Raw genomic sequence first — 26,583 nt, forward strand, 5'->3', positions numbered from 1 at the left:
TACCAGGATTCTCTGAAGCATCTTATGGGATCCTGCTCTCTGCAGTGCTTCACAAAGGCCCTAGCAGAATAATATCCACTGCAGCAGGAAGTTTGATAGCAGGGTATTAAAGGATCCTGTGGAGAAAATGAGCGCTTCACAGAGCTACAGATAGGAACAGATCTAGGTTTTATGGGACTCTAGGCAGAGTAACTCATGTGGAGTCCCATCCAGCTCCCCCTTCCTTAATTTATTTACACCCTCTCCCATCCTTAGCCAGTTCAGAGCTCCCTCCCCCTCAGGCGCTCCTGAGTTACGTGCATATTTGACTGCACAGCTTGAGGTGAAGCTCCCCCACCAACCCAATGTAGTCTGGAAGGCTACGAAACAATGCTGAAGTGCAATTTTTCCAAGAGAGAGGGCATTTAGGGCATTTAGGGAATCTCTGCTAGTGTTGAAATCAGTCTGGAACATGGGTGAGCAGAGGATTGTGGCAGGCTGGCGAGAAGATTTTGTGTGGGTGTGGCTATGTCTGTGGAAAGGAGGAGCCCAACTCATAGACCGAAGGTCGATAGTGGTTACTGGCATGCTAGACATTGTTACGAATTAAAACAAAACAAAAATCCACAAACCCTTCTCTGCAAGTAAACATCAACAACAAAACCCAATCCTAGAGTATGTCTAAAATGCAAAAACAATGAGAGGGATTTCTTTGATGAAACTGTAGAATGACACTATAACCCAGTGAACATTATTTGTGCCTGATTTTCTTCTTGCTTACACTGGTATAAATCAGGCATAGCTGCATTTATGCCAATACAACATTGTAACTGAGACTGGCATCATGGCCTTGGCATTGAAGACACAGAATAGCAGTTATTTGCATTCTGCTCAGTGGCAAAAAGTAATTTTCCCCTCTGCTGATACTCACGCCTTCTTGTCAACTGTTGGAAATGGACAATGTCCATTTTGATTGCATTGGCCTCTATAGCACTACGAAAGTAATTTCCTCCTTTGATAGTCAACCGTTCTTGTAAACTGCTGAGAATAGGCCACGTCCACCTTAATTGAATTAGGCTCCTTAGCACTGACCCCCCACTTGGTAAGGGAACTACCAGCTTTTCATATGCTGTAATATTTATACTACTTTCTGTATTTTTCACTCCATCCATCTGATGAAGTGGGTTTTAACCCACAAAAGTTCATGCCCAAATAAATGTGTTAGTCTCTAGGTGGCACAAGGACTCCTCGTAGTTTTTTGTATTTTTTCAGTAATGCTTTCTCTGCCTTTAGATTAGCAAAAGGAGGCCTAACAATTTCAGAGCTAAAGCATGTCCTGTATGATAGGAGAGTGCTTTCATCTTTTCCCAGCATCTAATACAAACATTTAAACGTTATTTTGTAAGATCCTCAATTCAAGGTAATGTTTGAACATTTAGACCGTGGCAGAGTGGGTCACAGAATGATTAACTTAATTTGACTATCTTGTTTGTTTGATGCTGTCTAAGTCGAGTGTGAGTCAATAAAACTGATACAGCATTAACACAGCTTTCAGCACAGAGCCAGCCTGTCCCAAAATGGGGATTAGCAAAGCCGTCTTTCTGTTACTTTTATTTCTATATGCAGGTAAGGTTTCCTTATATTGCATTTTAATCAGTGAGATTCTGGCCCAACTTTCCAAATTTGGTTCTTGAAATTGGGTACCTAAATCCATATTTAGGCACCTAATTCAAAGGGCCTGATTTGCAGAGATGCTGAGCAACCACTGCTCCTAGAGAAGAAAATGGGAGCTGTGGTTGTGCAGCAACTCTGCAAATCAGGCCACTTGTATTTACTTGCCAAACTTGAGGCACCCAAGTCAGCAAACATTGACCTATATATTTAAAAGCATAAATTAGTAATGTTCCTAGCCTTTAAAGATCTATGTGAAAGCCACACAGCCCAGGGTCACTTATCTTCTCTCAAATCTATATTTGTTGCTCCTTTATGAAGGCTCTCTGACAAAGCATGACACCTACAGAAAGGGGACCCTGCAGTCTTGACTAACTGTTGCTGCTAGTATTTGTTAGTATTAGAGAGATTTGGAAAATCAAAATTCTATCTGGATTTCAGATCTCTTACAGCAGTGCTGAAAGTGGCCTGAAAAAAATGTGTGTGAGAGGGAGTGGGGAAGAGAATCTATCATAATTTGGGAGCAGCATTTTTGTTAAAAAAGTGCTTAAAGTGTACCCTTCAGTGCCCTGGTTTGATTATCATTAGTATTGTTATTGCCAGATCTGCGACGCCTGGGGGATCTCCCCCCTTTAAGCTCTGAAAATGTTCAGAAGTATTTGGGGTTCAGAGATTAGGCTTTCCCATTACAAGAGTAAGTGCCAGCCACAATATTTCTATCTAGAGCCTAGTTCAGATTCTGAATTCCTTCAAAGCTCCAGAATCTCTTGATCTAAATTTTGGTTTAGTCCCGTCTATACTTAAAATAACTGTTATATATTATACACTATATTGTATATCCTTGTCTATAATAGCATATATATGTCTCATTTCCTGATTTATATGTTCTTCTGATTCAATGTAATGCACCACTAGGATACTTGCTAATTTTTGTGATTGTGTCGTACCATGGCGCCCCTAGAACGAAAAACAACACTCAGATTGAGTTGTTTGCAACTTTGCCTTACCACATTCAACAAGTGGTCGGTTAAACAAAGGATTTGGCAGCACTAAATGGTGTAAATCGTGAAACTTCAGATTCAGAGATCTCACATATTTATCCTGCTCTTTGCTAAAGTCCCAGGAAAAATGATGAACCATCCTTCAATGTTTTTGTGTTGAACAAATGACAACAGATTGATCAGTGGCCAGATTTTCAGAGGTAATGAGCACCCACAAATCCCATGGAAGCCAATGGGAGCTGAAGGTACTCAGCACCTTTGAAAACTAGGCCAATACAGGCCTAATATAAAAGCTGTTTAAGTCCATGGAAAGACTCCATGTGGGCTTTCGATCAGAGCTGAGGTCTGTTTATTACATCAGTTACTATCAAACATCTCAGAGCTGTCTGATTTTGATTTATTTAGAGCAGTATTACAGATTGTTATTTTTTGTTTGTTTTTAAATCCAAAGGTTTTTGTTTTTTTTAAAGCAGAAACAAAAGAAAATGTCCCCTGTTGCTTGGAAATTTTAGTCTCTTCTGTGGCCAGCTTCTTACAAGAGGCTTTCCTATTACTGATTTGTATGGGGCAATAAAGGATTTTAATAGATTGGAATTTAATCTTCAGTCTAGACTCCATGAGATTAGTTCTTCAAAAGTTAAAAACAAGAGGATTTATAAAATGCTAGACAATATGTTAAGCCTTTTAAAATACATATTTGTTTTATGAAGGTCAGCAAATGCTATGGAGATTTTGAATAAGTACTCTGTGTGCTGTACAAATAATAAGACTCAGATATCAAAACCTGATGGCATTTCTTCCTGCAGACATCGTATATGTCTACATGAACTGCTACAATAGCAGTTTTAAAAGTAAGGTTAACAATCAAGGCAAAATGTCATATGATTATATAACAACTTTATCTTGATAGAGATCATATGGAAAGATAACGGAAGAAAACAGGGATGTGTTTTGTGTGTGATTGTGTGGGAGTGAGGGATATAAAAGAAACAGCTGTTGTAGTTACTTGTAAAAGGTATGAACAGATTCTAGCTAATGGAAGTTAGGATTTAGAAATATTACAGAGGGGCCCTTCTATAACAAAATATAGTAATTATTTGATGTTAAAGCATATCCAAGTGAATTTAAATTCTAGTTTCTGAGTTGTCCTTACTGATATGAATACTTCCAACTGAAATCAAAGGGATTATTTATGTGAGCGAGGACTATTTATATGATTAGAGGTTTACAGGATTTTGTCCTCTGTTGGCAAGATATTTAAGAAACATACTCAGTATTTACCTTACCAATCTGTTCATGGGCCTTTCTCAAACTGTTGTAAATGTCAATCTTTTTCTCTTTTCTGAATAAGAAAGGAACATCTTTTTAATGTTAGAGAATTCCACAGACTAAGAAAAAACTGCAGTAGGCACATGTCACAAGCTCAGTGCTGGCTGAATAAAAGCATCAACATTATTCACATACATTTTCACTGTTTTCTCAAAGTAATATTCTCTGTAGTGACACTATGAGGGAAAGGAAAAGAAAAAATCATATGACTTTAAAAATTAATTTAATCTAATTTTAGACCATCAACACTGAATATTTTAATCAGAACCATATGGTTATTGCATGGTGTCATTATAGGACAGAGTTAAGGTTGTTTGGATACTCTAGCAGTATATTTTCGTATCTTAACACAGTGGTCCCCAACCTTTTCGTCTGGCAGGCGCCAGACGAAGAACCCTGGCGGCAGTGAAGCACCCACCAGAATGCCACTGAATTCCTGTGGAATTTTGGTGGTGGCGCCTCTCGATGACGTCACTTGCCTCCGACAAGTGACGTCATCGAGAGGTGTCGCTGCCGAAATGCAGCAGAAATTTGGTGGCATTTCGGCGGATGCTCTACCACCAGCCAGGACGTGGGCGCGTTTAGATGCCTCCGCGGGCGCCCAGGCACCCACGGGCACTGCGTTGGGGACCCCTGCCTTAACATGTGCGGAAGTCTTTAAGTTTAACCTTTATCCTGAATTTTCAGGCTTAGTAATGAATGTATCTGAGATGAGTACAACATCCCTATATTTTACCCTAAATTACTGATATATTTTCTCATTCTTACTTCTTAATACTATTTTTGTCTGGGAATACAGTAAAGCGTGGAATCAGCAAGATATGTGTGTAGTACATCTAAGTAACTATGTGACCTTATTATTATAACTCCTGTTTTCCTAGTCCTGTCTGTCCTTCCTGTTCTTGTTCGTAGCCATCACTTGCATCATGTCTACCATTAGATTGTATGATCCTAGGGATGGACCACAGGCCAAAATCTGCCTTCAGCAACACCAGTGTAAATCCAGAGCAACTTTAATGACTTCTGTTGGGTCTCAATTTATACTGCTAGGACTGAGAGAAGAATTTGCCTCTTCGTCTATTTTATTTGTCTGCAAGGCACCTAGCATACTGTAGATGCTAAGTGATGATTAAGAATAATGTTGTATTGCAGGATGATTATTGTAGAACTTGAATGAACAAAATCACTCCATTTTCAAGTTGTGCTGGCTAATGCCAGCAGAGGCCCACTATGGTCACAGGAATGTCTCTTTTCAGAATTAGGTCTCTGACTATTCTGCTTGAACTGTGTTTACCAAGTAGGTGTAGTCAGTCAAGTGGCTATTAGATTTGTGTCAAGTTTATCCTCACCATTAAGCAATAAATCCCATTTATAAAAGGGAAGATTCCTTTTTGGCTTTGGAAAGGGTTATTGTTACTTCAAGCCCCCTGTAACTTGGCTTGTGTCAGTGGTCACTAGGCTTTCCCTATTGACTGTGCTCACTGTGCTAGGCCAATCACTTTCCCTCCCTTGGGATGGACTGCACTATTTCCCCCCAAACAGTCTTAAACCACAGGGATCTTCAATGCAACCAAGTTCATTAGAATCAGACAGAAAAATCATAATAAAATAATATAAATGGTATCAAAGCGGTCCTAGCCAGACCTGTAAAAGCTAATTTAAAATAGATACTGACCTGTATGTAAAGAAAGAGAAATCAGATAATAAGGTACTCACGTATTTAGCATAATGCCTCATGTGGCATCTTGTGATCTGTCAAAGTGACCACTGCTCTTACAGACAAGCTGTGGTCCAGCCTATCAGAGTCAAAAGAAGCTTATCTTGTTGTGCACAACACTGATATTATAGTCCCTTTAAAGTGAGTAGGTATTAGATTGCATAAACTTTCCCCATAGAGTCCCTTGTTTGGGAAATTACTATTTGTGCAGGTGTCCTCTCCTTGGGATGTTCCTTTCTCATACAACAGCCATTGTATGTTTCCAGCTCTATTCAGTATTTTTGGATTGTCCTCTCCTAAGTAGCTTGGGGGACATCTGCATCCTGTTCCTTCTCAGGTTCATTTCTAAAGCTTCTTGGAATGTATGGAAGTATTACTCAGTCATATAAGTCTTTTCTTAGCTTAGGCCTCGTTTACACACAACTTGCACTGATTTAACTAAAGGAGTGTTTTTAAATGGATTTAGTTGAAGCAGTGGGCCTTCCTCCTGCTCTCCTCCTCCCTCCTGAGAAAAAAAAATTCCCATGTGCCCTTCCCAGGCAGCTGAGCATCTGGAAGTCATAAGGTTGCAAGGAGATGTACTATCTCAATCTGGACATCGGTGTCCTTCATAGAATTTAGCGAGTAGAGGGGGGCGTGATCCTTGAAGAGTAAGAAGGCGTTCCCTAATAGATAATAGTATCGGTTCTCTATGGTCCATTTCACAGCCAGGGCCTCTTTTTCAATCTCCTTTTGTGGGAATAGTTTCATACTCAGATACAATATTGGATGTTTCTCACCTCTTACCTCTTGGGACAACATGGCCACAAGACCTACTTCTGACATGTCCATCTGAAGGATAATAGGCTCTGAAAAATTTAGGTGGAAGAGAACTGGCCCCTGAGCTATCCGGTTCTTCAGAGTTCTGAAGGCCCTGTCACATGCCTTTGTCCATTGCACCTTCCCAGGGTGGGTGCTTTTTACTAGGTCGGTAAGGTGCAGGTGCGACTATTGTGGCAAAGCCAGGCACAAACCCCCTATAATAGGCAGCCTGGCCTAGGAAATGTTGCACCTGCTTCTTAGCTGACATGGTCATACTGCCGGTTAGTGCCTGGACTTTATCCACTGGGTGTGTTGCTGGCCCCATCCTATTGGGTACCCGAAGTATGTCACTTCTTAATGCCCAAGGTGGCACTTAGCTAGATTTGCAGTAAGCCTTCTCAAGGGCTTGAACAACCATGATGATGTGTTGTAAGTGGTCTTCCTGACTGTAGCTATAGATGACTATGTCGTCAATATAGGCATCTATGGATCATGGGGCTGCAGCACCTTATTTGTCAGTCACTGAAAGGTGGCAGATGCTCTGTAGGCCAAAAGGCATAGTCACAAATTGATAGATGCTAAAGGGAGTAGGAAAGGCTGCCTTCTCCTGGGACACCTTTGCCATAGGGATTTGCCAGTATCCTATAGTCAAATCTAGCATGGATATATACTTGGCGCTCCCCAGTCTCTCTAGTAGCTTGTCCCCTCGGACATCGGGTACACATCAAATAGCAGCATTATGTTGACCTTTCTAAATTCTATGCAGTATCTCATTGAGCTGTTGGGTTTTGGCACAAGCACAATAAGGCTTCTTTACTCACTGTGGTACTTCTTGATGACTCTCAGTGTCAGCATAGCCTGGAGTTCTTTGCGGACCACCTCCCACCTTTTCTTTGGCAGAGGTCAACGAGTCTCCTGTACTTGCCACATCCTCCCTGGGAGGGCTGAGAACACTATGGGGAAGGCCTGAGTCAGTCGCAGTGTTTGATCTTGCTGTCTTTGATTGAGCTCCTGCTCCACTGACACAGTGGGTGGGTCTGTGGATGTCATGGCTTGAGGCCCCAGTTCTGGTTCTGGGGAATAAAGAGCTATCAGAAGGCCATCTTGAGTTTTCCAGGCCTTCAGTAGGTTGATGTGATAAATTTGCATCTCCTCCATCTCCTAGGCTGATGGATCTCATAATAAACTGACCCTACTCTTCTTACCACTTCAAATGGCCCCTGCCACAGGGCCAATAGTTTTGACTCGGGCATTGGGAGTCAAACAACAAGCCCTGTCATCTGGTTTGAATGTTCAAAACTGTGTCCCCTTTTTGTTAATTTGTTCCTGGGCCTTCAAGAGATTTTCCTTAGCAAAGTCCCATAGCAGTTTCAGCTATTCTTGAAAATTGGAACATACTTGGCACTGAGCCCACTACCCCAGTCTCCTGTTCTTTCCAGGCCTCCCGGAGGAGGTCAAAAATCCCCCTGGGCTGTCTACACACAGAAGCTTGAAGGGCAAGAATCCTGTGGTGGTTTGGAGGACCTCTCCTATGACAAACAGCAATGATGGTAGCAGTCAGACCCAGTGTCAAGGGTCTGTGTTGACCAATTTCCTCAACATGGCCTACAGGGTCTCATTGAACTGCTCCATCAGCCCATCTGTTTGCAGATGGTAGATGGAAGTCTTCAGGGCTTTGATCCTCCACAGTTTACACAATTCCTACGTCAGTTTGGACAAGAAGTTGGATCTTCAGTCCATCAGTATTTCCCTTGGTATTCTGACCCTGGTGAAGACCTTCATGAGTTCATTCACTATGGTGAGCATATTTGTTGTGTGTAGTGGGATGGCTTCAGGGTACTGTGTGGCATAGTCTACTATCATCAATAAATAACAGTATCTGGATGTGACCTTCTCAAGGGCCCCACTAAATCTTTTCCTACCCATTCAAAGGGTATGCCCACCACTGGGAGCAGAATCAGAGGGGCATTTGGCATCCCTTTGGGCCCTGCCAGCTGGCAGTCAGGGCACAAGACAAAAATCAAACACCTTTTTTGTGGATTCCTAGCCAGAAGAATCTAAGGACCACCCTTTCCAGTGGGTTAGGTGTAGAAGCCTCCAGTTGAACTTCTTGACTCCCAGCAGCCATCACTATATTTCCTGGGTTTGGGGGTCTCATAACTCAGTAAAGCCACTTGTTACAAAGCTCAAAGTGGGGCCAGTGCTTTACTCATTGGGTTTTACCCACCTCCCCATCGGAGACAGCTATCTGTTACCATGCTCAGCTCAGAGTCTGGCCCTCCCACTGTTCTTGCACAAAGTTCTCATCTTCTGGTAGCCAATTGTGGCTCATTTCCTTGGGTATCCCAGAGCTAGTGGGCTGCTGGGTTGGCACTGCTGGTTGGCTGGCTGGAGGGGCACTTCCAGGGGTCTTCCATTGTGTCTTGGCCCATAAGCCCCCTCATTTTCAGGCCTGGGTTGGTTTCTGAGGTGGGGCAGTCCCTGCGTCACTGCTTGAGGAGTCCCTCAAACCACTTCCAATCCCACCCTAATGTTACTGGGTAGACCAGGGTGTCTGCTAGGCTGACCTTGCAAGTCCCAGAGTAACCTCCTACCATCAGCTGTACTCAGTTGCAGGGACTCATGTCCCTGTGAATGGACTGGAGGTAGGGCAGAGCACCTGATGTATCAGGGGACTCTACTAAGTTTGTCCGTACAATGGTTTGGCTACACCCTGAGTCTATCAGACCCATTACTTCAGCTCTCTTGACCCATACTGGCAACAGCCATATACTCAAGATGATCTAAAGATGAATCTTTAAATTTCACACCTCATACTTTGGCCTCAGCCAGCTTTGTCATCAGGTAATTTATTAGAACATTAAATAATGTATGTGAGAGAACACATTCTGGGCATAGTCCTGAGACCCAGTCTGTAATACAACCATTGACGCTCACATAGATAAATGCACTGAGGTACAGTTCCTCCACTTGGCACACTAAGTCCTCAAGCATTCCATATTGGCACTGCAGCATCCAGTGTCAATGCCCTCAGTCAGAAGAAGCTACAAAGTCTATAAACATGATATTAACTTCCATTTGTCACTTGAGTCATTTGTCAATTGCATTCCACAGAGCTTATATAACATGGACAGTAGATCGACCTGTGCGGAAACCACACTGGTTGTCTCTCATTTTTGGATTGAAACAGTATTTCAGTTGGTGCAGTAGTCTGATCATCAACACCTTCCTTGGGACTGACAGCAGCATTGCCCTTCTATAATTTCAGCAAGCTGATCATTGTCCTTTCTCAATCTAGTGGAATATGACCAGTTTCTCAAACTTTTAAGATGACTCTCTGAAGCCAATGAACTAAATCTGGGCCTCGTTTTCAGTTCTAATGAAATATTGTCAAAATCAGGTGCTTTATCATTTCATGACTGTAGTGGTGCGGCGACTCACCAGTGCAGCACCTCCTGCTGGTCTTTCAGCCTCCAGAGTGCCCTCTGCAGGTCGATGCCCCACTTGCCTCTGGCTTTCATGTCCCTCCCAGATCCCAGTGGCCTTTCCCTCGCGGTTCTGCCCCCTGCAGTACCCTACAGTCTTTCAGGGTCTCCCCTCCCCAGGGAACCCCCCAACCCCCAATCCTCACCTCAGCTCAGTCTTTGGCTACTGCAAGTCACCATCTAGCCCCTGCTCATTGGGGCGGATTGCAGTGTAATTGCCACTCATCATCAGCAAGGAAGGTTTGGACTTGCTGCCTCTGCCTACTCTTGGGTTGCATCTCTGCAGCCCCAGTAACTTTTTTGGCCTTTAGCAAGGCTGCAGCTTGAGGGTTTTCCAGGCTGGAGCTCCCCAGCTCCTCTAGCCTTTCCCCAGCCCTGCTCCACTCAGGTACCCTGTTCAGCTCCCAAGCAGTCAGGCCTGTCTCTTTCTACGGCTAGAGAGAGACTCTTGAGCTTTGGCTAGCAGCCCTTTTATAGGGCCAGCTGCGGCCTGATTGGGGCATGACCCCAGCTGAGACTGCTTTCCCAATCAGCTTTCCATTTCCTTCAGTCCCAGCCCTCTCCCAGGGCTGCTTTCAACCCCTCCAGGCAGGAGTGGGATGACCACCCCGCTACAATGGCCATTTGACCACTAGCATCACTTCCTCTAATGTCACTGGCCTGTTGCCTGCCAAGTTAATTGCTGGATTAAGTTGTAGTTTACATCTTGGTGGGGATCTGTTCATTAATTCACAAAATTGCTTATTCCAATGCTTAAGTTATACATCAATATCCTGGCAGTATTCTCCTTTTTTGTCCTTAACTGGCAGAAGCCACAAGAATGGACTGCCAATTAGACCTAAACAGCGAGCGACATCTGCTTACTGAGCATATGCAAGAAACAAAACCTCATCCCCAGAGGACTCACCATCTATAACCCTCTGATTACCTACAATGCCACAGAAGTTGGTCCAATAAAAGATATTACCTCACCCACCTTGTCTCTCTAAATGTTGTCATAACAGAAGTGTCATTAGCCCTTGTTAATTTATCATTTTTAAAATCTTTGAAGAAAAAACCCCAAAAAGACATTTGCTCAGTGTTACCAACACAACCTCACATATCCCAAAGTAGTGAGCCACACACTGACCCCGCTCTGAACTTCAGTGAAACAGTAAGTTATATATTCTGGATCAGCCCTGGAACATTTCTAAGTGATACGTATATAAATGGAACAGATCAGTTTACTTCTAGATATTTGACTGGCCTGTTAATTAATTTCCTTTTGCCATTTCTGGATTTTTAACAAATTGGAGTTTAGGTTTCAATAATGCACAGCCTGTTGTATTTTGAGATCAGTTATTTTGTTTGTATTTTGCTATCTTCATCAAGGAATTTAAGTCATATTCTCTTCTCTGTTACTAGTTACCAGTTCAAGCAAAATTAGCTTATAAACATCTTCCAAATTTATTTGTGCACAATTTAAATCAGTTTAAAAAGAAAAAAGAGCAGCAGCTCTGTAAGTGCAAAGATATTAGCAAATGTTATTTTCTATTTATGCCACTAATGAGTAAGAATGGGGATGCTTCCTGTATGATCAGAGAAAGCAGTGAATATCTAAGGTGGGACTGTTTTGGAAAACAGATAGAATTTGAGATTAGCAAAGCCATAGGTGGCCCATAAATGGCTATTGCCCCATAATCATACAACAGGACACTAGGGACATGAATCCCACAGCATGTTCTCCAGCTATCTATTTAAGGTATTTATATGGCCCCTGCCACCAGAGTACCTCACACTTTTTACCCTTAAAACACCTCAACAGGGCAGAGGAGAGCTATTAACCCTGTTTTACAGATGAGGAATAGAAGCACAGAAAGGCAAATGATGTGCTGAAGGTTACACAAGAAGACTGTAGCAGAGCAGGGACTTGAACTCAGGTCTCCCAAATGCTAGACTAGTACACCAACTACTAGACCCTGGCTACTTTGCTAGGGATTATGGGTAGCAGGGACAGTAGCTGGCAGTAGGACTAGGAGTATTTCCTCTCATAGCTGATACTGTGGATCTGACTTTGTCTGCACTTACACTGGTATAAATTGAAAGTACGATAACTCACTGAAATCAATGGAATTAAACCAGTGTAAAACGTGTGTATGACACTAAGAGGGTTGGCCGAGGCAGGTGCTTTGTTCCCTGCATACCCAGATTGTGAGGTTTGAGAAGTGTCTGTAACGTGTGGCACTTCTATGAAAACTCCAGGGGAAGGTACCTTTGCTCTAGACTGGCACCAGAGAAAAGGGCAGGCCACTAGAGCTCCACAAAGACGCATCCGTAAGGTAGGGGTAGATATGGGATTCTAAAAGGTTGGAGATTTTCTTGGATGCTTGGATTCTTATACTACTGAGCCACCCCCTCTGGCACCTATAGAACAATACCCCTGATGTGTGACTTAACTACAACGGAGATAAATTTACTTTGATAGCTGCAACAAAAAAGCATTTGGCATAATATAAATATGGACAGTATGTATGTATGTAATGGTGTGAACTCTCAAAACTCTCTTAAATTCATTGGAGTTACTCTGGCATAAAACTGGAGTAATGCAGCAGTGAATCAGGCCCAATATGTGTTGATTCAAATCAACTTCTATGAGAGTGAAGTTTATCCCTGTGCAGAGAGTCCGCACAAGATGCAAATGGATTTGAGTGATGTGCAGGCTTGGGGTCACTCTCTGTTTAGGGGTGAATTTCATACTGAATGAATAATTCTCAGTATCAAACATTTATCAAGAATATCCTCGTTTGAAAAGGAAATGATAAAACCACATGATTAGTGCTCTCTGTAATCCTGCCGCTAAAAACAGCAGAGAAACAATTATCTAACTGATGAATAGACATTTAGAATTTTTATAGATGGCAGAGGAAAGTTATTAGATAGCAAATTCCTTTACAAGGCTGAATGTAGTTGAACATCTCAGCATTAATTGGTTCATGCAGATGTAAAACATATTAGCATATTCATCCAACACATTTAACATGTAGGTCTAGCTTTCAGAAACTGCCAAATTAATTTATTTACCAATTCACAATTTTGTAATTCATTGCAATCAAAGACACAGCCTGATAGCTTGACTATTGAATCTGATCTGGTCTTGAGATATTATAACAATAAACGTGATCATTGTAATTGGCTGCAGTGATAGCTTGACGACTGAGGTTGTCTTGTTTCCACTCAAAACATCTGCAGACCGACAACCAAGAAGATGTGACAGATAAAACTGAACAAGAGTCATTTTTTCTCACCACTCCCATCCTTCCAGTGTCTCCAAAATACTGTTACCAAAACCATCTCCCTTGTTTCTGATTCACTCCGTATAGCTTCCTCACCCCTTTGGGTCTCTCTGCCTGCTTTCCATTCCCTACGCATCAGACCACTTGTTCTCTTCATCAAAGCACTTCGTCTCTGTCTTTGTGTCCAGTGATGCCAACCTTTACCATGCCAGGAGAATGGAGCTTATTCAGGGTGTGTTACCATTAACTCAAATGCACACATATTAAACGGCAGCTTCACTTGCCAATGTGTGACAGTAAATGCAATTTAAAAGCATAAATTGTATGAACTGCAGAAGTCTCACTGTTTAATCACGTCTCCTTTTTTTTTGTTTTCTTTTAGCACAAGGAGATATACTAGACAACTATGTAAAAACGGAGGGTGCTTGGATAGTTGGTCAAATAAAACAGATTTACAAAACAAACCGTAAAGAAGAATGTGCTGAGAAATGTGAAGCTGAAACAAAATTCACATGCAGGTAATTTCTGTTGTGTCCCACAGCTATATTCCATTGTGACCGACTGAGTATTCTGCTTTATATGTTAAGGAAGCTTTCTAAAGGTGTTCCTCAGGAGTAAGTTTATTCTGAGGTTTGGGAAGAAAGGAAAAAATACCCAGAAAGTCAATACCTGGGAGATGTGAGTGAAAAGTGACGATATGGAAGGAGGGACCAAGAAGATGGTGTTTTTAATTTCAGCGTAGGTGTTAGAAAAAAACTGGGTATCTTGATGCACAAACCTTCTTGACAAACAATCTTACACACCAATATCCAGGTGCCTTCAGACCCTTTGCCATACATAGACCTATAAGAAATGCGCTTCTCAGAAAACAGGACATCAGCAGCAGCGCTTGTTGGGTTTATATCATTCTTATTCTGCACCTTGAGCCAGAGGATCTCCTGCACTAATGTATGTGGACTAGATCGTCCCTGGGATGGAGGGAACGGCACCACCTCCCCTCCTGCTTCCCTGTGGAGGTCCTATGAGTGAAGGTCTCTGCAGGATTTTGGGGCATTGGAGGTGATGGAGTAGGAAACAGGCCAACCTGTAGCACTGTCCCCTGCTCAGTCACCATATATCTGACTGGATATTCTACTGACAGTTATCGTTCCTTGCAGCAACATTAACTGCAGAGCCCAGCATGCTGCCTGAGGGAAGGGGGCCGGTGGAGCAGTGCAAAGGGAGAAGCCTGCACTGTAAAGGGAGGCTCCCTTCACACCAGGTCCTGTCCATCCATGGGGCCGGGAGGACTTCCTCTTTAAACTCCCAGGGTCCCCAACCCTTTCTCTTCCAAATGATGCTTCTTTGAAAAGTCCAGAGGTGAATCTTATGGAATTTTCTGCCCTTCCGATTCCCCTCCCCTCGTTTGAGCCACAGGTGATCTGGTGCTGAGTTTTTAAAATGGTTTATAGCTTGGCAATCAATTTAAAATCTATTGAAAGTTTTAAAGATGGCAAAGATCCACCAAGAAACAATATTCGTTTTAAAGGGATGCTACCAAACAGGATCACAGAAGTCACTGCCAGGCTCCAGCTACTATTTTCATGCAAATGAATCATCAGTCATCCTCTGTGAACACCCCCCCCCCCCTCCACACCTCTCCTTCACTCCCCATAAGCTATGCAGAGGATGCAGAATTTCAGCAACACTCCTGGAGCTCTCACCGAGGAAAGGCAAGAGAGAGATTTGGATCAAGTTCCTTAAAGAAAAGTTAAAAATATACATGTATCTTTTGTAGAAGGGTAACTGGTCCCTGCTGGGACCTCTACATACACAATATTATCCCTCAGCCTCCTAATTGCCAGGTGTGGAAGTCAGGGCTGCAGCCATGAACTCTGCCCGTGGGACCTGATCCTGTATCACTGAAGTTTATGGGGAATTTTGTTGCTAGAGCAGGATCAAGTCCCTGTGCATTTGAGCCCTTGATCAAGCCTGGTTTTTAGACCAATGGGACTTCTTTGTATAAATACTTTATATCAACAATGTGTGCTGATTAGCATGGTGGTGGGGGGATCAGGAGAAGAAAGTTGAATGAGGAGGAGGATGTTACACCTTTATAAAAATACTACAGGAATGGACTCAACATTGCAGTTTAATGTAATGGTTTTGCCATGTTTTTGGCCCATAATTGTTGAACGCTGTTTTGTTTGTGTTGTTGTTTTAGTAAGAGCAGCCTGTCATGGTGTATCAGGCTTTGCTAGATCAGGGAAAATCTGAGTGTAGGTCAGGCTTACTTGACATGAGCTAGCTAGGACTCCTTTAACATAACCACTTTTCCTAATGTGAATGCAGGATAACAGCCATAGTTCAGTTTGCGCAGGTTGAGTTATAGGCGAGGCAGTTACAACTTACTCCAGACAAAGGGTAACATTTTCAAAATGTGCTGGAGAGACTTAGGAGCCTAAGTCCAACTTAGGCACTTCAGGTGCTTTTGAAAATTTTACCAAAAGCCTAAAATGTCTCTAAACTGCCATGACTGATAAAATCTAAAATGGATAATGAAAAATTTTCACTAAGACAATAATTTAAACAACACTAATGGCTGTTTCTTCCACGGCTTTCCCCTTAATTTCAACAGGGCCTTTCTATTCACCAGTAAAGATCAACAGTGTACTACACTGGCTGAGAACACCAAAACATCGGAGTTGGTTAGAAGAACAGATGTAGTGCTCTTTGAGAAGAGAAGTATGTATATATTTTGATATTACTTCTTTAATATATGCTCACCTGACAGAAATATATCCTTTACCACTTTTCTGAGGTTGTTAGTTTCCTGTCATTTATGGTGGTGATGATTTCTGTGAGATGGATGCATGGAAATGGACTGAAAACACTAACGTAATTCCATATAGGCCTTTGAACAGTCCTCAGATGACACTATACCCAACTTGGGCTGGATTCAAACCAGCCTCCTTGAAGGGAAAGGATATAGATGGATTTCTAACCCTCCATCTAGTCCCACGCATTTTATGTTTTTGGGATCACGCATATTGAACATGCTTCAACCAAAAAAAAAAAAATGATACATTTCTCCACTGATAAGTGTTTGCAGCACTCTGCTTAATGGGTCTGGTGGAATCTATTATCATGTGAATTTTCAGCTCTACTGGGTTTCCTGTTTGTATGTTTTATTTTCAGTCCCTTAATTTTGAGTTTATGTGGTTTAAATATGTCCCAGAAAACCAGGGATGATTTAACAGAAGAAGCATTTGATCTCATATTCTATCCAGTGGTGAATTGTCCATTGGGCCAATGGGGCCTGTGCCCACTCTGCTCTCTGCAGGAGTGCTGGGTGGGCAGGGTGCACCCCGAACCGCTCTCTGGCAGGAGCATGGGGTGAGGGAGGGTGTGACTACAGGTGGAAGGGGAGGGAGAGGCCCCCACTTGCTCTGGCTCAGGGCGCCACAAAACAGTAATTCGCCTTGATTCTGTCTATAACAGGGGTAGGCAACCTATGGCACGGTTTAATTTTAATTTTAAATGAAGCTTCTTAAACATTTTAAAAACCTTATTTACTTTACATATAAACAATAGTTTAGTTATATATTATAGACTTATAGAAAGAGACCTTCTAAAACATTAAAATGTATTATCGGCATGTGAAACCTTAAATTAGAGTGAATAAATGAAGACTCGGCACACCACTTCTGAAGGTTGCCAACCTCTGGTCTATAAACAATGAATCTCTCAATAACAAAATATAAAATATCCATTTTTTATAAGCTCCCTTTTAAAATCTCTATTCTAGGCTTATAGCATGCTCAGATGAGTGGTTGGGTTGAAGACTCTTTTTGGATTCCTTAATTCTCCCCTGGAAGTAAAATTATAGTCAAGCCTTGAAAAGACAGTAGGCAGTGAGAAAAATAAATTTCCACCTTTAAATTGTGACCACTTCTACAAGTTCCAAGGGAAGAAAAATTACATAGTAACATCAACTGACTGAAGTGAGAGTTCTTGGAGAAAAGAAAGGTCTTATTTGCTAATCATGCAAACACCTAGGGTGACTGGCTAGCATACCTTGTGTTTATATTGACCTGTGTTAAATGATGCTGTAATTACCAGTAATGCTGTTTCACTTTTTAAATTTTTTTGATGAGTTTGAAAAATATGCTGAAATACTAAGCTGCAGACAGCCATGAAGCAGGTCTCATTTATTCTATAAGGTTCTATTAGGAAAACACAATGGACCAGATTCTAAACTGGTATAAATTAGCATATTTCCACAGATTTCATTGACTTCAGCTGTGAATCTGGCCCAGATACCCCCAAAACTGGAATTTAAACATCAATGAGCTTCATCAATCTTCCTCCTAGTTCTCACATTCATGTCCTGGAACATACACAGGGTAATATAGTGTAATGTGTAGGACACCAAGAAAGAAGTTAATTTGTAGAAGCCAGTAGCTTCAAAAGTTCCTAGATAAATGTCATATCTCCAGTTTATGATCAACCTAGGAGATTTTGTTTTGATGATGTAATGCCTGTAACTTGATATCTTCCTTCAGAGTTGAGGTAAGTAAAATTTCTCTGGTTTTGGAATTAGCCTTCCTGCTTTTGCAGTTTAACTCAGTTGAATTACTATAATCTCTTAAAAATTTAGAAAAATAACAAGCTTTATTAACTCACCATCTGTCTCTTAAATGTTACAGGTAAATGGCCAAAATGCCACCAGAGTTATTTGCATCAACAGAACATTGGCCCTCTGACTCCAACTCAAACCCAACAGCTAGAGCTTCCAGACGTATAGTGCATATACAACTCCCTGCCACTTTCTTTTTTCACACATTCCTGAGAGAAAATTGACTTAATACGTCATTGGTATTAAAAGCTATACTCAGGTTTTGAGTCATATCACTTCTGGGCACCTTATAGACTAACAGACATATTGGAGCATAAGCTTTAGTGGGTAAATACCCACTTTGTCAGACGCAGCGTCTGACAAAGTGGGTATTCACTCACGAAAGCTCATGCTCCAATAAGTCTGTTAGTCAATAAGGTGCCACGGGATTCTTTGTCACTTTTTACAGATCCAGACTAACACAGCTACACCTCTGATACTTGACATCACTTCTAGGGTAAATTAAAATAGGTTTAGGAATAGTGGACTTAGTAAATGTCCTTACTTAACATTTCAATATGGGATATTCTATTATAGCCAGAAGACAGTGGGAGTTTCCTTTGAGTAAGGATTGAGTAAAAACCGAGCAAGGCCTTAAGAGTTGGCCCTGTATAGTTTTTGTTATAAATATGAAAAATCAATGGACACATGAGCAAGTGATGAAGTAAGATGAAATTAACTCTTCACTTACAAGTAATTAAATATTCCAGTTGACACAATATAAATACTGTAATGAGAGGGTCAGATTCTTATTCTGGTTTACACTACTGTAAATCCAGAGAAAGGCCAATGAATCTCCGAGATTAGAATCTGTCCCATAACACCACAACATTGTAACTCTTATGTCATTAACTCATGATGCATTGATGCCAACACAATGACATGGCAATCCTGAAAATGTGTTTGGGATACTGTCAAAATCAGAACTATCCAGCAAATATAAGAATGGGTGACGATCCTACCACATGCAGACTGGGATTTTCAAAGGATTCCAAAGGAGTTTGGTGCCCAAATCCCATTTAAACTCAATGGGATTTGGACATCCAACTCCCTTAGTATCCTTTGAAAATCTCAGCCATGGATCTTGGGGTTGGTTTCCTGTTAAACAAGCCAAATATATAAGCCAATCAATAAATATGTCAGAATTGCCAACCCCAAACATTCGAAAACCATGAGTCAAGCTACAAAAATCACAAGATTGGCTTAAAAACCATGAGATATTTAAAAAAAAAAGTGAGGGGCTTTTTATTTTCCTTCTGGCTTTTGAGCCATTGGAGTACACTCAGGTCATATTTTCCAGCTCTTATATGCAACCATGAAGGCTACAAATTTGCTTTATTTTTTATTTGAAAGCTCAAATTTTCATTTAATCACTTGCTTCCAGGAGCTGGGGCTTTCAATAAAATCCTAATATCATAAGATTAGTGCTAAAATCAAGGGAGTTGTCAACCCTTGATTTTAGTCATTCCTTTATTTTAATTTGTACTAACGACACTGAAAAAGCCAGTCCAGTTGCCAATAAGTTTTTTTCTTTAGTGCAGTCTCCAGCATAAGGCATGAAGGAGCTCTGACTGTTATGTATGAAGCTGTGAAACTCCCTGCTAAAGGACAGTTTAGAACAGTGCAATATGCCTGGTTCAGAGAGATTAAAGATCTTACTGTAGCCGACTGAGTATTTAGCTGAGTTCCTCTGTAATTTACCCTATTATTGTCACAGAGTTTTAAAGCATCTTATATCAATCCTAAAGATGAAATCATGTTGTCTGAATATGTTGTTACAGAACAGGAAATAGGAATGAAGAATTTGCCTAACCAGGTCAGATCATTGATTTGTGTAGCCTACTGTGCTGCCTTTGGCAGTCACTAATAGCCTAATGTGTCAAAGGAAAATGAACATTTCCCATTAGGAACAGGAGTACTTGTGGCATCTTAGAGACTAATAAATTTATTTCAGCATGAGCTTTCATGAGCTACAACTCACTTCTTCGGATGCACAGAATGGAACACACAGACAGGAGATATTTATACATACAGAGAACATGAGAAGGTGGAAGTATGCATACCAACAGGAAGAGTCTAATCAATTGAGATGAGCTATCAACAGCAAGAGAAAAAAAACTTTTGAAGTGATAATTAAGTTGACCCATAGAAGGTGTGAGGGGAACTTAACATAGGGAAATAGATTCAATTAGTGTAATGACCCAACCAGTCCCAACCTGAAGCAAATACTCACCAGCAACTGCACACCATACAACATAAACACTAACCCAGGAACCTATCCTTGCAACAAAGCCCGATGCCAGCTCTGTCCACATATCTATTCAAGTGACACCATCATAGGACCTAATCACATCAGCCACGCCATCAGGGGCTCGTTCACCTGCACATCTACCAGTGTGATAGATGCCATCATGTGCCAGCAATGCCCCTCTGCCATGTACATTGGCCAAACCGGACAGTCTCTACGCAAAAGAATAAATGGACACAAATCTGATATCAGGAATCATAACATTCAAAAACCAGTGGGAGAACACTTCAATCTCTCTAACCACTCAGTGACAGACTTGAAGGTGGCAATTTTGCAGCAAAAAAACTTCAAAAACAGACTCCAAAGAGAGACTGCTGAACTCGAATTAATATGCAAATTAGATACAATTAACTCAGGCCTAAAAAGAGACTGGGAATGGTTGGGTCATTACACATTACATGAGATTTGATTACACTTTTCTATCTTATTGTTCACAGCCACAGATAGTGTTTGACAGGAAAAAATGTGCAGTTTTTTTTCCAGAACTTCCCCATCAAACATGCTATAAAAGACAGAAGCTAATTTAGTTTGTGTTATGGAAAGAGGAGTGGGAATTAAAGGCCATACTTGGACATATCAATTCGTAAATTGTTAATCCAAATGAACATGGGCTTGAGTTCAGGGTTCAAAGTTGGTTATTTGTTAGCAGATGGAAAAAAGCTAAAGGTTATATAAACTATCAGAAGTTTATTCAAATAAAAAGAGTTTGTGTCAGCACTTGACTGCTTCAGTGTTCATTTCTTCAGATTTTCAAATGTGAACACATTGCAAAACTGCTTAGGGTATACAAAAGGTTCCCAGCTAAAAATTCTATGGTAGACTGCATATTTATCCATAAATATAGTCTGGCCAAATTAGAAATAGGCCTGAATCAGAACCCCAGATGCAAAGACCTCTCAATTTTAGGAAAATCTGGACCCCCATCCATAAACAAGCAGTTAACCTATTTCTCCTCTTACTGTTCCTAGGTAAATCAATTTTATGTTAATTGAGTTACTCCAGATTTATACTGATGTATGTAAAAGGATAATTATGCTCCTACGGTAGTTTTGGTATATGTTATGTTGAGAAATTTTGAAGCAAATCTGAGAAACAACAAAAATTCTCCATAGCCAGTGGTTAAAAACACTGAAACCAACCTGATGAACCCCAATCCTTCGCAGCTAGAGGAAAGATCACTTTATTACCAGTAGCAGGGGAGACACTGCGCATTGACATGTGTGCTTGTGCATGGGGAATAGGTGGATGGGGAGGAGAAATAAAGGATGCCAGAAGGCCCCTGAAAAAAAAAATCACCACTTAGGCCTATTCCAGATCCTCTAAAAACAAATACTGAGTAAAACCTGTCCTAAATGACCAAACAAGGAACTGTCAAAAATTGATTGGTTAATGGAGGTCACTTAATAACAGTGGAGCAGGATTGTATTAGAATGCTTGGTGACACTTGTGGTAAGTCGGTTTAGACAAGAGCATGTCAGTAATGATTGTCTCCTGTACAGGTTTCATTGTGATGAATTGTGCTAGAATGGTTCATAAATGAACGAAGATGACACTCACCATTATTAGCTCATAAAATGAAGAATTTGTAAGCCTCAAGGTTGCACTAATTTTCACCTCCAGACCAACCTGGCACCAGGAAATAAGAAAGACTGCAGTATGATAAATGTTGCTTTTTAATGGTGACCACCGGATAGGAATGGAATTTAAGTGCATGCTGTGTCACTGCAAATTGGCACAGTTCTGAAGAGTCAATCAGAGATGCTGCTGTTCAACACCTGCAATTTCAGATGCCCAACCCAAAGGCAGCCCTAGTTCCATCAGCAGTAGCCTGGTCAGCACTGAGCCCTACAGCTGTCAACTTCTCTGTAGTCTTAGTCATAGTTGGTTGATTTGGGCAGGGTTTTTCCAGACCCCAAAGGCCATTCTTGGATGGCTGCAAGGGGACTGGACAAATCACTGGCAACTTAACACTTTCAGGGTTACAGGTCATTTTACGTCTTCAAGGCTATCTTCATAGGGAAATGATATAGCTAGGGTGACATCCTGGCCCCACTGAAGTCAGTGTCAAAACTCTCAATTATTTCTATAAGGCCAGGCTTTCACACAGTTAGGCCGGTTCCACAAAGGCCAGCACTTCCCAAAATCCAAAGTTTAGCTCTTTAGCTCAAAGTTAACCCATCCAGCTTCATCTTGTGCAGTGGTGACTCATGCTTTCAATATAATTCCATAAATGAGTCAAGTTTCATTCATGAGCAGGGGGATCTCAGTGAAACACATTGTCTATGTTTACTATTTGTAACAAAACCCAAACTTGAATAAGTCTGAGTTACAAAATTCCACCTTTTGAAACTCTAAAGTTCAGGCATGTTTAGATCTGTGATCCTTTCTGGGGCCCACTCTGCCCAAAATCAGGTGAGTTTCACGTGCTTCTAGGTTTCGTTGAAAATATTTTGTACAGTTTTACGCATAGCAGAGCAATACAAACACAGAGGCATTAAAAACAACAATGTTTTATTCCACTCTCAAGAGGGGAGCATTACAGCTATTGTAATCTGAACCCACCCTTCAAAAACAACCATAATTTGTTATATCTGTTTCCCTAAACATTTTAGTTTTTTGGTCTTTACGTAAACACTCATGTGACCTTCCTTATGTACATCATTAAAATTTGCAAACTAACCTATTTTTAAAGAGCTTTACAATAACACAACTAGAGTTTTTTGGCAGGGATTGGGGGTAGAGAAGATTCGGAATGTGGGTATTTAGGCTGATTATCATGTGTGTAGAATCTGTATATAGTTATTTAATTCAAACAGATGTGAATTATGATACTGATAGATAAAAATGTATTTCGTGTCAGTGTATCTTTTAGAATGCAGGACTGGTAAGGGGAAGGACTATAGAGGAACAGTATCTGAAACTCAGAGTGGTGTGCCCTGCCAGAAGTGGAGCGCCAGTAAACCTCATTTACCTAAGTATGTCATTTTCATATTTGTGTATATGTTATTCTGAACCTATTCCTAGCCATCTATATTAAATGTGTACTAAATCATTTTATAGTGTATATTATTAAACTGAGTTGTTCAGCATTCAAACTCATCAGTAAGAAATCATTTCCTCCTTGTCTTGATCACTGTCTACCTGTTCTCTCAAAGACCGGCAAGGCTGACACATTTCTAAGCATCTATGAAATGTATCCTGCAGCGATTCAAGGGGATGTACTAAATGACCTAAGGGATGATTTCAAAAATAGCGTTTCTGGTCAAATTTGGTGGTTCTTAAGCAAGCAAAACACTCATTGGATGAAATCCTGGCTCCATCGAAGTCATTGGCAAAGCTCTCACTGATTTCAATGGGCGAGGATTTCACCCATTCACTGCAACGGGTGCTAAAAGTGGCAAAGGAGGTAGAAGTTACGTCATCTTACTGGAGAGCCCTTTGCGTGTTTCCATGATAATATTTTATGGCTTTAAATGAGAAGCAGTCAACAAGATCGAACCGTTAACCTCACATTCACATAGGATGTGTTAGTATCACATTCAAGTTGTTGACAACTCTCATGTGTTTAGTTAATGTCCTTTTCTGCATTCCCCAGGAAAGTGTTCCATGTGAAATCTTGGGTTTTTTTTAACTATGTGTTTTAGAAAAACACAACAGTTATTGATGGAGCTCAGACCCTGGCAGTCCAACAGCAACAATCCATTGCAAGTGTAAAAGAGCATTCTTGGATTATGAGGCTGTCATATTTCCTGTAAACTGTAGATATGAAATGGTTGGCTTTTCCCCAGAGCCATCAAAGCTATGAAGAGGCTACTAATGACAGCCACAGAATGCTCTTCCGATAAGGATTTCAACTCTGGGCAACCAAAGGGAGCATCTATTTTTCTGGCCTTTCATGTGTATAACTAGAGTCCAAAATCACCTGAGAAATTTGGACATTTCACTTTTGCTATAATAATATTTTTATTTTATTTCAGATATACACCTGACAAAACCCCCCTTGCAGGGTTAGAGGCAAACTACTGCAGAAATCCTGATGAGGATGAAAAAGGACCCTGGTGTTACACAACAGATCCTAATATCAGATTTGATTACTGTAACATCCAAGAATGTGAAGGTCAGGGTACACACACCAAAGATCTTTTTACATCACAATATCTCTAAGTATGTTAAATTGTGTAAGTGCTTTTTTTCAAAGTATGGAAATGTTAGCTCCTTGATCCCATTATCCCTTTGTTTGAGACCATGCCAGCAAATTTTAATCCAGAAGCTGCAAAAAATTTCCTCAGGTGGGTAGTCTTTACTCAAGTGACTTGCAGGATCAGGCTTCTTACTGTTCTTTTGGATAACCTCAGGGGTATCCCTAAGGTCAACATACAAGTACATCTGTTCCAGAGGACAAATCCCTTTGACAGTGACAGGAGACCTCTTTTCTTGGTTAATATTATTGCACTGCATTATGATCACATCCTATTTTTAATCATCAGACTGATCCTTCCATAATATATCTAAGGACTTCAAATCTGAGGACCTGGCCCATTTTTATGGTAGTTAATATGGCTAGTACCACTGGCCTTAATTCAGCAAGGCACTTAAGCACATACCTAACTTTGAGCATGTTAATAGTCCCATTGATATCAATAGGTCCCCTCATTTACTTAATATCAGGCATGCGCTTAAGTACCTTACTGACTCCGGGCCTTGTTTGTGTATGACCTTGTTTTTAGACGTTATCATGCTTAGTAAAATGCCATAATTCTGTCTGCAAACTTTCAAAACTAAAAAATAGAGTTTTTGCCACTTCCTAATGGTTTTGTTTCAGCATCCCACTTTAGAGTCAGTTAACATTTGCATTAGAACAGCTCCTTACCAGATCATTGTATGGGATGAAAGGACTCACAATTAGAGATGAGCCTGACTCAAAAATCTGGATCTGAACAAACTCCTATTTGAGGGAGTTAAAAAAGCAGATACAGATCTCAGTTTGTGCTTCAGGTCCATTTGTGCTTTTAATTCAGATCCAGCTGGGACTTAGCATAAAAGTTCTCAACAAAAAGGACATCACCCTGAAAGGTTTAAATTATATAAATATTTAATAGATACAGAGGAATCACAATTTTTGGTTGGTTTTAGATACTTTTTGATCTGCTCTAACTGCAAAATGGCTTATTTAAAAAAAAAAGAAAAGAAAAAGAAAGATTGTCCTGACGATCATAGTCATGCAGGCAAAGTCTATTAACATTAGTGAGAGTTTTGCGTGCAGATATATGGCATGGGCGATCCCTGAAAATCTTGCATTCACATAAAATTTGATTCAGCTGATGAGCATAAGCACCAAGAACTTCTAGGGTTCCTTTGCTCAGTGCATAAAGAGATTAATCTTGGTTCAACTCCCCTATTCTGAACATATGGCTCTTCCTTTGTCTTCCTTCTATAACTCACACAGACAATTCTACTGAACCCAGGTGGGACTTCCTCTGCCACATGAGGCACAAGTCACTTGCAAATTTAAAGTTAAATGGTGGATTCTCTGTAACTTGAAGTCTTTAAACCATGATTTGAGGACTTCAGTAGCTCAGCTGGAGGTTAGGGGTCTATTACAGCAGTGGGTGGATGAGGTTCTGTGGCCTGTAATGGGCAGGTGGCCAGACTAGATGATCTTGATGGTCCCTTCTGATTTCAAAGTCGAATCTATGAAACGTAATGGATTATGTTCAGGAAACCAAATGAACATCAATCCAGAGGGTTGGCCTCGCCGTGGTCTGATTGCTGGGAATAGTGGGAGAATGTTAGCTGTTCAGTGTCATCATATTACATGCCATGGAACCAGAGTCTTCATTATCAAAATAATTACTCTTTAAAGGAAGCTACTTTGCAAAGGAAGCTTCTCCAGTAAAATACACAACCTAATAGCTCCTTAGAAATCTTGTCATATCATAGTTTTTAATTGTAGTTTTCATTGTTTTTATTGTAAAAGATACACTATAGTGTAACAAATAAGCCAAATAAAATACATGTAATTAAGTAGGTGAAGTCACCCACCAGTAGAAGGAACCTTGCCATTTTAGAATAGTTCTTCACTCTGGCTTTGCCTTCTGATTGGTCTCTTGAACTGATGGCATGTCCAAAGAGAAAGTTTCCAGACAAATACTATTCTTGACTTTTTCTTGTTTCTTTGTTTTCACTGCTGCTTGTCCATACAGACGAGTGCATGCATTGCAGTGGCGAAAACTACCAAGGCAAAATTTCCCAAACAGAATCTGGGATTGAGTGCCAGCACTGGGATGCTCAACAGCCTCACTCTCACGGGTACATCCCTTCAAAGTAAGTCACAACCAGTAATGAAATAACTGATCAGCTAGA

General features: G+C 40.9%; 1 protein-coding gene across 1 annotated transcript in view; it reads left to right on the forward strand.

Moving 5' to 3' along the window:
• The first annotated feature begins 3,947 nt into the window (after positions 1-3,947).
• LOC127048940 (plasminogen-like) overlaps positions 3,948-26,583 on the forward strand; it is a 63,474-nt gene continuing 40,838 nt past the window's right edge. The window contains exons 1-6 of the mRNA XM_050949066.1: positions 3,948-3,994; positions 13,636-13,773; positions 15,873-15,979; positions 23,081-23,195; positions 24,198-24,337; positions 26,424-26,544. Of these exons, the coding sequence (XP_050805023.1) occupies positions 3,948-3,994; positions 13,636-13,773; positions 15,873-15,979; positions 23,081-23,195; positions 24,198-24,337; positions 26,424-26,544 (668 nt within the window). The remainder of the gene's footprint in view (positions 3,995-13,635; positions 13,774-15,872; positions 15,980-23,080; positions 23,196-24,197; positions 24,338-26,423; positions 26,545-26,583) is intronic.

The sequence above is a fragment of the Gopherus flavomarginatus genome, chromosome 4 (assembly GCF_025201925.1).
Source record: "Gopherus flavomarginatus isolate rGopFla2 chromosome 4, rGopFla2.mat.asm, whole genome shotgun sequence".
Lineage (NCBI taxonomy): Eukaryota > Metazoa > Chordata > Testudines > Testudinidae > Gopherus > Gopherus flavomarginatus.